This window comes from Sinocyclocheilus rhinocerous, unplaced genomic scaffold, assembly GCF_001515625.1.
Source record: "Sinocyclocheilus rhinocerous isolate Xijiao unplaced genomic scaffold, SAMN03320098_v1.1 scaffold2994, whole genome shotgun sequence".
NCBI lineage: Eukaryota > Metazoa > Chordata > Actinopteri > Cypriniformes > Cyprinidae > Sinocyclocheilus > Sinocyclocheilus rhinocerous.
In genome coordinates this window covers 263,386-273,002 of record NW_015630025.1, presented here as the reverse complement: position 1 = coordinate 273,002, position 9,617 = coordinate 263,386, and the positions used below count along the sequence as shown (strand labels likewise).

The following is a 9,617-nucleotide window of genomic DNA, read 5'->3' as shown; positions in this document are numbered from 1 at the left end:
GGGCTCACCAATAGATCCTCTGCAGGGAATGGGTGCCGTCAGAATGAGAGTCTAAACAGCTGATAAAAACATCGCAATATTCCTGAAGTAATCCACACGACTGCAGTCCAACGGCATCTTGTGAGGCGAAACGTTGTGTGTTTATAATAAATACATTTATCATAAGACATTTTAACTTTAAACCATCACTTCCGGCTAAAATACGAGTCCTCCGTTTAAAAAAAAAAAAGTTGTCTCATCTGAATCAGGAGCGAAATATGCACAGATCAAGCACCGTTACATGTGAAAACAGTCCAAAACAGTTCTAAACAAATATGTTGGTGGATTTTGATGTGAGAAAACGAGAGTTTTTCACTATAGAGGTTTTTATGGATTATGGATGGGTATTTTGGCCAGATGCGATGGCTTAAAATTACCGTAAAATGCCTTCATGATGGATTTGTTTATTATAAACATGCAGCTTTTCATTTCACAAGACCTTAATTGAAGGACTGGAGTGGTGCGGATTATTTGTGGATTATTGTGATGTTTTTATCAGCTGTTTGGACTCTCATTCTGACGGCAGCCATTCACTGCAGAGGATCTATTGGTGTGCAAATGTAAAGCTAAATCTCTCAAAATTTGTTCTTATGCAAGAAACCAACTCATATATCTCTTGGATAGCCTGAGGGTGAGCAATTTTCTTAAACAAAATTAATTTTGGGGGTGAACTATTCCTTTTTACATATTTTACAAGATAATGATAATAATAATTTGATAAATATAACATTTTATAATTTTGTTTTTAAAACTATTTTTAAGTGTGTCTTACGGGTTCAGTTACTTCTTTGGATAAGCAATGTATGAACCTTAAATAAACAAACACATGAAAAATACCATTGTATCACAGATTTCGAACTCTTTAATGTGGAAAACACATACATATACAGCACATGAAAAACATAAACAATTTCTTTAGTTGCATTTTTAAAATCACAAATAGAAAACACACATCTAATTTTGTTTCTGACAAAGCAAGGACGATTTGTTTTGCAAGGAAATAAATTAAATCAAAATTAATTAAAAAAAAAGATTAAAAAAATAAAGAAAATCAAATAAAGAAAAAATAAAGGTTATAAAAGACAGTTACATATTACATCCATGTCATACATATAAGTCTAGCTCACAATGTCAGTGGTGGTATATTGCAAATTTATCAGGGCAATGTGAATTGGCTTTTACTGCACATATAACATTTTAGAAAACTGTAATGGCTCATCTTGGGCAATGGTGCTCACTCAGTCACTCTGTAAAGAAGAAAAGTTGTCAAGTCATGACCTCAAAACTGAAACGAAATAACTAAAGACTGCATAACCATGTGATACTGTTTCAGGAACTTACAAGATCGTCCAGGTCATCCATGGCAGGAGGCTCTCCTTTGTCCTTCATTTCATTAAGCATCTGCATTTCAAAAAGAGTTATTACATTTCACATAAAAAATAGTTTATTATCTCAACATGCCACAACATCCTGCAGGAAATGATAACAGGTGTCGCATCACACTCTTCAAACAGATGAAGTGACTTACATCCATATACTCTTCATATTCTGCCATGCCCTCTTCCTCTTCATGTTCCCAGTCCCTCCAATTATCAAAGTCTACTAACAGCCATGTGGGCTGAAAAGACAAGAAAAAAATGACCAGAGCACAATAGATAGAACGATAGATAGAGCGATAGAGACAGATGAAGTGACTTACATCCATATACTCTTCATATTCTGCCATGCCCTCTTCCTCTTCATGTTCCCAGTCCCTCCAATTATCAAAGTCTACTAACAGCCATGTGGGCTGAAAAGACAAGAAAAAAATGACAAGAGCACAATAGATAGAACGATAGATAGAGCGATAGAGCAATGGATGGACGGATGGATGGATGGATGGATGGATGGATAGATAGATAGATAGATAGACAGATAGATAGATAGACAGATAGATAGATAGATAGATAGATAGATAGATACCTTTGCAAGATCTTTCTGGAGTCGAGGCCATGCCACATTTTCCTTCACTTTCCTTATCAAGAGATTAATTGTTCGGTCAAAGACTTTCTCCCTTGAATCCTAAAAGACCATTGTTCACAAAGTTGTTTAAGACAGCCATGGAAAACTTTGTGACATTGATGAAATGTCAAGACATTTAGCATCATTTACACATTTCACGAATCATGATGTATCATCACAACAAAATACGCCTTTAATATTTCTTCTGTTGGTTACCTCCAATAAAACACAATAATAGGTTTAAAAGTGCACGTTATATGCCATCGAAATACTACAAACTTGAGGGTTCAAATCACAAACTGAACGGTAAAATACTTACAGCTTTATATACTCGGTCATAAAATTCAATCTCATTGTAGATATTGTTGTCATCTACGTCTTTACAACTGAAAAATAGGGAAATATTATATATTTTACACATTTGCTTACTTGTTTCTAAATACATTTTTTAGCTGATGTTATTAGCTAATGTATTTAGCTAAGTAAAGCCCCCAATCCGAGAGTTTGTTTTTATATCTGATTATCTTATTATGTTTCATTCAAGTTTTGTCTCAGATATTCCAAATTTGTTCTTTTTTTTTTCTTTCTTGAATTCATATTGAGCAAATCTGAGGACAAGATCTCTCCTGACACGTGAGCAAATTTAATCTCACTGGTATAAGATTCTTTTGAAACTAACTTCCTATATATTACTGAGGAAAAACTGAGAAACACTAAAACAATCAAATATATTTGATATAATAAATATTGGAAATAATTGTATTACCTTAAAATAATTTTTGTGTCCTGGACATCTACTTGAACATCTTTTGGGTTTTGAACCACAAAGTTGATAGTCACATAGTTTTTCCGGTCGTACCACAGTGTTTTGGCTGGATGACTAAAGAAATGAAAGAACCAGTTCAGACAAAATACATCTCATTAGGTTACAAACTTCTGCATCACTGTCTGATCTAAAGTTATTAAAATAAATAAGTCTAAGTGCTGAGTGCATTGCAAAAATGACATATCATTCAAAGACATCAGCATGCGGCTTCTACCATTTCAAACAAGCCCTCATGTTCACACCTACCAATTCTCTGGTCTCACAATCTTTGGCATTTTGACTTCTCGTAGAGTTGTTCTTGTAGTTTCCTGTGTAAATGTTTAAACGGTTAATAGATTATGTGGTTTTCTTTACTTTTAGAGAAGACAGAACTGACTGGAGAGAGCTGTGGCTGTCTGAGTGGTTGGCTCTATTTTTAGGATGGATGGTATCAGCTGCTGGAGAGGAACATACTTCACCCCCTGCTCTTTCCATTTAAAGGCGGTGGTGGAACATTCAGGAAAATCACTGTAGTTTCTACCCTCACCCGGACCATGATATTCCCTTTCACACCTCCTGCCTGAGGAGGAGGGGTGAGAATCTGCCAGAGAAACAGATGCAAACCTCAACAAAATGTTTACTTGAGCTTAAAAAAAACACATTTCAGTTTGATAATGTGTACACAGATTTTTGTCTTACAGATCAAATCTTACAGGTGAAACTGAAAATCTGAAATCACCATAAAGTCTTTGCATATAGGTTTATTCTTATCACAAACAAGTTTTTTTTTTTTGAGGATATGTAATCTTGAAGGATTCTGGTGTTTCCCATAGAGCTGCTGTTACTGAAACCAGCTTCATGCATGTCATTAATAATGGCCTCATTGCAAATATGTCTGCAGCGCCATCTGTAGAATTTGTGTAGCCTACGTTATGTTGATATTTTGCAATGTGGAACCAAATTCAAATGCACAAAGTTACGTCTTTGTTATAATCTTTAAACATTTAAATAAAGGACTTATTTCATAAGAACACAAAGGACATGGATGTAAACACGAGAAATACTCTTTAAAAAATACATTATTTGAAAACAAATATCAGTCATTTTAACTTGTGCAAATAATATCGAGCTAGTATAATAAATTAATCACATACAATATTACGTTCGAAATGTTTAAAACACATTTTCGCATAACATCTGTTCAAAAGGTTTTTGTACACACAACTTGGCAACAACAATATATCTTTGCATTTGAAAAAAAACAAGGATTCACTCTGAAATACTTAGATTTGTGTATATAAAATCCCAAAACAAGGATGTTATAAACCAGAAAGTCATCGTTTGTATTTGTACGAGTATTACTACTATTAGAACAAGTCCAAAATTATTTCTAAAACGACTGCCCTCGCGTCACTTCCGCTTTGGTTCGGTGTGGCGCGAGTCGCGAGAGAGTCAACAATCGGCGAGAACAGAAACACAGAAAATTATGAACGCACAGCTGCTGCATTATATCAGATAGCAGAAAACAAACATAACCGTTTGACAAATTTGTGAAAAGTACAGCGGTTGGATTCATCGAAGAGAACATGCCGCGGAGAAAGGTGAGAGAAAATGCGAGAATTAACGTTAGGTCAGTAACGTTAGCCCAGTCGCCTCAGCGCGGGCTAACTGCTAGCTCAGTGTTTATGTACGTTACATGTTTGGACAAATATAGTTTCGTTTCTTTGAAAATATTAAAATTATTTATCAGCAGTATTAGCAACTAACATTTTATCACATGAGAATCGGAAACCGCCGAAGTGGCTCTGAAATAATTTGTTTCAAGCTGATAAGCTACTAAACTTAACGTTAGCGGTTTGGCTTTAGGTGAGGATGTATACAAACACAACCCAGATTGTATAATAGCGAAATGTTTCTGTTTGCTTTTTACGCTAGATGTATGTTTTTGACCATATTTATGTTGTTGGCATCTTTATTATATTTAATCTGACTTGTTTAGACGTGCATAGTGATAGAACTGTTTACACCCTGTTTGCAGAGAACAGCAGGCAGTAGTTCAGACGGGACTGCTGATTCTGATGACTCTGGAGATCACGAGAAGACCGACAGCTCCCACAGTGAAGCCAGTCAGCGCAATAACACCCGTCTGACCCGAGCATCACTGCGCCTGAGCCAGAGCTCTCAAGGTAGAAACACACAGCTGATATATTGGCACCTCATACAGTTGGTCAGTAGATAGATTTTACGCCTGATGATTCTCTTCAAAGTGCCAGTTGTCCAAAACACTTCAGAAACGGTTCACTTTTATACACTTTGGATAAAGTATGTGTTAAAGTAACACACCTTAAAAAAAGCACATTGTTTACTATATGACATTTATGCCTGCAAAATTTCACTAGTGTTACTGCAGCTTAACAATTATTTTTGATTCTTTAATTAATCAGAAAATAAATTCTAATTTTATTTCTAGTAATTCAACAAATCAAATGAACCATATTTCAAGAGCAGCAAGTAAACGTAAATCATTAAATATGAAAATAAAGGAGGAAAAAAGCAGAAACTAAGTGTTAACTGACTTGAGAGACGTTATTCTTCAAGGTCACATATATTCTTTAACATAACATATTACTGTGATGTATTTGTGCTCTGTTATTCATGAAAGTTACTGTTTGTATTAAAATCCCTACTGCCAGGCTTTTCTGTTTGACACACACCTTTACGCATGTTTATAAGGTGTTATTTCTATTCTTCACCTAGACGCTCCACCGGATGTGAAACAAGCAGCTGAGAGAGACGAGTCTCCCCCCAGGACACCCACAGGAAACGCCCCCTCATCTGAATCTGACATCGACATATCCAGCCCCAATGCATCCCACGATGAGAGTGTGACTAAAGACCAGAAAGACTCTGGCAGTGATCCCTCTCGTCGTCCAAAACGCCGCCGCTTTCACGAGAGCTACAACTTCAATATGAAGTGCCCCACACCTGGGTGCAATTCTCTAGGTAATTGCTCTTCAGATTAATTTCCTTTTGCATCTGCTTAATAATAAAATTCAGTGCTAATGGTTTACAAGGGCTTAACTGGAAAAAACAATGCTCAGTTTTATAAAATGTTTCAAGTTTGAATGGATCGTTTATAGTCGGGCTTAAAGCTAAAATCTGTATACTTTTCTTTATTTCTTTTGTACAGGACATTTAACGGGGAAACACGAGCGACATTTCTCCATATCAGGATGCCCTCTCTACCATAACCTCTCAGTAGATGAGTGCAAGGTGCTTTAAGCTCAAAGTATACTTTGCTTGTCTGCTTTATTTTCTATTATTTTTGTTTTGAATGTTTCTTGCATGGTATGAGCTTTGACAGTTAAAAACATAATTTTGGTCGGCCGCTAAATTGCAATTATTAATTAGCATAGGCATGTGTGGTTTGTCCTTTTCTGTATTGTTTAGCACTTTCTCTGTTGTTTATCTTTGCATGCTTGTCATCCCTATCAGGTGAAAGCCATTGAGCGTGAGAAACAAGAGGAAGAGCGCAGTCAGGGGCAGAACGAGGAGAACAGACACGCTACTCGACATCAGGTGCTTGCCAAACAGATGTTCGCTCAACACTAAACAAACATGACACAAGTGTGTTAATGTTTCTTAAGTGCATGCATGCTATTGTCCCAAAAAGACACACTTATGTGAAGGCCTAACATCAGCAGCGTGGTTCCTTCTATTTTTAAAATGAGTTGTTTGTAGTGCTGGGCGGTATACCGGTTCATACCGAATACCGGTGTTTATTTTTGTTATGATATGAATTTTTAAAATACCGCAATATGTCGCTTAAACAACGTTCGGAACGCGACACTGTTTGAAAGGGGTCCCTTTTCACTGTTGCACTGTGGTGAGGGAACAGCTGTATGTGTTACTAAGCGTGAAAGTTCCGAAACTGAAGCTGTAGAACTAATAGAACGTGATGACACAGAAGAACTCATCCACAATATCCACATTGACCGCCACAAATATCCACCGCCCCCTGCCATCAGCTCCCGTGTCTCACACACACGAGTGCGACTTTAGCACTAGATTTAGCAACTTTCAGACCCTTTTAGCGGCTTTTTTCAATTGAATATTCATACTGACAAACCTAGCGACTTTTTGGGATAAACCTTAGCTATGGTTAAGTTGTAAGATTTCGCCAGTGCTGTCCCGCGAACATGAGGTCTGACATTTTCCGGGAGAAGTGTCACCTCTCTCGGCGTCTGTTCTGTGCAGTGAGCGGCAGAGAAGCACCGCAGCCGACTTGTCAATAAATGAGTACAAAACAGCGTTTTTCTAGCACCTGTCGCTTACTGATTGTTTGGAATTATAAATATGAGCGTAGTTCGTCTGTTAATATCACATGCACTTTTTTGTTTGTTGTTTTTTTAGTTTGTTACTCAGACGCAGGCAGTGTGCTGCATGAGACAAAAAAGTAATATAGCCAAAACAACCGCATAGCCGCTCTTTAGTGTAGATGCATGTTGATTTTATCAGACGATGCCGCGATTATAAATGAGAGTGACTCCTGGTTAACATGTATTAAAAGGGGTCGTGTTACTATTTAGTGGTATTTTTTGACAATATTCACTCATCATGACAGTAAAATGGGGCAATAGTCAATATGCTGCAGTATTTCCTCTCTCAATCAGTAGAAAATATGGTTAACACCCGGTCATGCATGAAAAAAATACCGTCATGTACCGTGAAACCGATAAAATTTTGAAAAATACCATGATATAAATTTTTGGTCATACCGCCCAGCACTAATTGTTTGTAAGGCATAAATTCTGTGGTAACCACAGTGAGGTTATGACTCGTGAGCTATCCATGAAGAGATTTATCTGGAAGAAACTATGTACCTTTTAGTAAAAGTGGGGTGTATAATATTCATTTACATTGCTCTTTCACAGGCACCAACTCAAAGACAAGTTCGATATAAAGAGAAGGTCGTGGAGATGAGGAAGAGGAGGGATTCTGGACTGACAAAAGACCAAAAAGAAAAGTACATGGTAATAGTGTCCTCTCTGTGATATATTAAAATATCTATATATTACTTAAAAAAAAAAAATGGTTATCTGTCTTTTAATGAAGGTATACAGTGTCATTATATTTAATATAATGCTCGGGTGTTATTAATGATGTTTATTTATGTGATCCATCTATGTCTGTTCTTTTTTGATGTATCAGGAGCACAGACAGACACATGGAACCACTCGTGAACCACTGCTGGAGAACATCACCAGTGATTATGATTTAGAGCTCTTCAGGAAAGCTCAGGCCCGTGCAGCGGAGGATCTGGTATGAACAGACATGCCTCACTTCTGACACAGCAGAGCATCACTGCACCCTTTAGCTTCATCCCATTAAATTGTAAATAAAGACAATAGTCATTTGAGATGTCATAATTTAAGTATTTAATTTACAGACATTAGGCCTATAGTGTGGTTATGTAAATTAGTGTGTGTGTGTTTTTTTTTTCTTTTTTCGTAAAAATAACCATATGATGGTTTACTGTTACTGTGATTAAATTAATTGAATTAACTGAGATTTTGGTTTTACTGCCCAGTCCAAGTTTTTATGTGTTATTTTAGCTTTATGTAGAAATTTGATGTCTAAGGTTTTGTTGTTTGCAGGAGAAACTGCGTCTGCAGGGTCAGATCACAGAGGGCAGTAACATGATCAAGACCATCCTGTTTGGCCGTTATGAGCTCGACACTTGGTACCATTCTCCCTACCCTGAGGAATACGCCCGTCTGGGGCGTCTGTACATCTGTGAGTTCTGCCTCAAGTATATGAAGAGTCAGACCATCCTGCGCAGACACATGGTATGAAATCAAACTTCCCTTAATAATCTCTGTTATGAGTGCATGTCTAAACATTTAGTACTGGCTAAATCTATATGGAGATGAAGTTAAATGTGACGTTGTCATGATCTATGCAGGCTAAATGTGTGTGGAAACACCCTCCTGGTGATGAAGTCTACAGAAAAGGTGCCATCTCTGTGTTTGAGGTTGATGGGAAAAAGAACAAGGTGGGCATTGGATGTTAATGTACTCATTTTTTGTGGCTGTATGAATACAAAGAGTTTTGGAGGTGTGTTTTGCTTTGTGGTATGAACTGTTTTCCCTCTTATATCCAATTATAAGCTGTTGATGAGTTTGTTTGATAAACATATGAAATGTATTCATCTCCGCCCCAACAGATCTATTGCCAGAACCTCTGTTTGCTGGCCAAGCTGTTTCTGGACCATAAAACACTGTACTATGATGTGGAGCCTTTCCTGTTTTATGTCATGACTGAAGCTGATAACACAGGCTGTCACCTCGTGGGATATTTCTCAAAGGTAATTAGGTGCTTGAGGCTACATGTTGTGAATTACATGATCACAAAAACATAAGCACCAAACTGTCAACTAGGGATGTCAAAGATTCATCGACGATCGATTAATTGTCAATAAGAGATGCAATCGATTAAAGTTATTGATGGTTGATTAAGCAATTTAATTTTGGGCTGTGTGCAGCTCATGTGCAAAACACGTGCAAGCGGATGTGAGTGATGGTGACGGGACTGGCTCTTTGGCGAAAATAATTCAGTAACATACAAATTATGCTTTTAATGTGATACAAACTTTAAAAGTACATTACAACAGAAACAATACAAAGTTCTTTTGTATTGAAATGTAGTAACCAAGTCATGTTTAATTATAATTTCCCCAGATAATTGTTTCATATCGGACTTTGCGCTTTGA

At 36.9% G+C, this 9,617-nt stretch overlaps 2 protein-coding genes across 2 annotated transcripts in view; one reads left to right on the top strand and one right to left on the bottom strand.

The window, feature by feature from the left end:
• Positions 1 to 881: 881 nt before the first annotated feature.
• Positions 882 to 3,231, bottom strand: LOC107739766 (putative protein PTGES3L). Its single transcript, XM_016551974.1, has 7 exons — positions 3,113 to 3,231; positions 2,807 to 2,920; positions 2,360 to 2,426; positions 2,002 to 2,100; positions 1,739 to 1,828; positions 1,381 to 1,440; positions 882 to 1,286 (listed from the first exon to the last, which is right to left on the bottom strand). The coding sequence occupies exons 1-7, from the start codon at positions 3,139 to 3,141 to the stop codon at positions 1,278 to 1,280; spliced, it is 468 nt and encodes a 155-aa protein (XP_016407460.1). The 5' UTR covers positions 3,142 to 3,231; the 3' UTR covers positions 882 to 1,277.
• A 1,028-nt stretch (positions 3,232 to 4,259) lies between these two features.
• LOC107739754 (histone acetyltransferase KAT7-like) overlaps positions 4,260 to 9,617 on the top strand; it is a 12,987-nt gene continuing 7,629 nt past the window's right edge. Inside the window, exons 1-10 of the mRNA XM_016551956.1 lie at positions 4,260 to 4,446; positions 4,884 to 5,031; positions 5,603 to 5,848; positions 6,036 to 6,118; positions 6,341 to 6,424; positions 7,780 to 7,878; positions 8,057 to 8,167; positions 8,503 to 8,694; positions 8,811 to 8,900; positions 9,072 to 9,212. Coding sequence (XP_016407442.1) covers positions 4,432 to 4,446; positions 4,884 to 5,031; positions 5,603 to 5,848; positions 6,036 to 6,118; positions 6,341 to 6,424; positions 7,780 to 7,878; positions 8,057 to 8,167; positions 8,503 to 8,694; positions 8,811 to 8,900; positions 9,072 to 9,212 — 1,209 coding nt within the window. The 5' untranslated portion in view covers positions 4,260 to 4,431. The remainder of the gene's footprint in view (positions 4,447 to 4,883; positions 5,032 to 5,602; positions 5,849 to 6,035; positions 6,119 to 6,340; positions 6,425 to 7,779; positions 7,879 to 8,056; positions 8,168 to 8,502; positions 8,695 to 8,810; positions 8,901 to 9,071; positions 9,213 to 9,617) is intronic.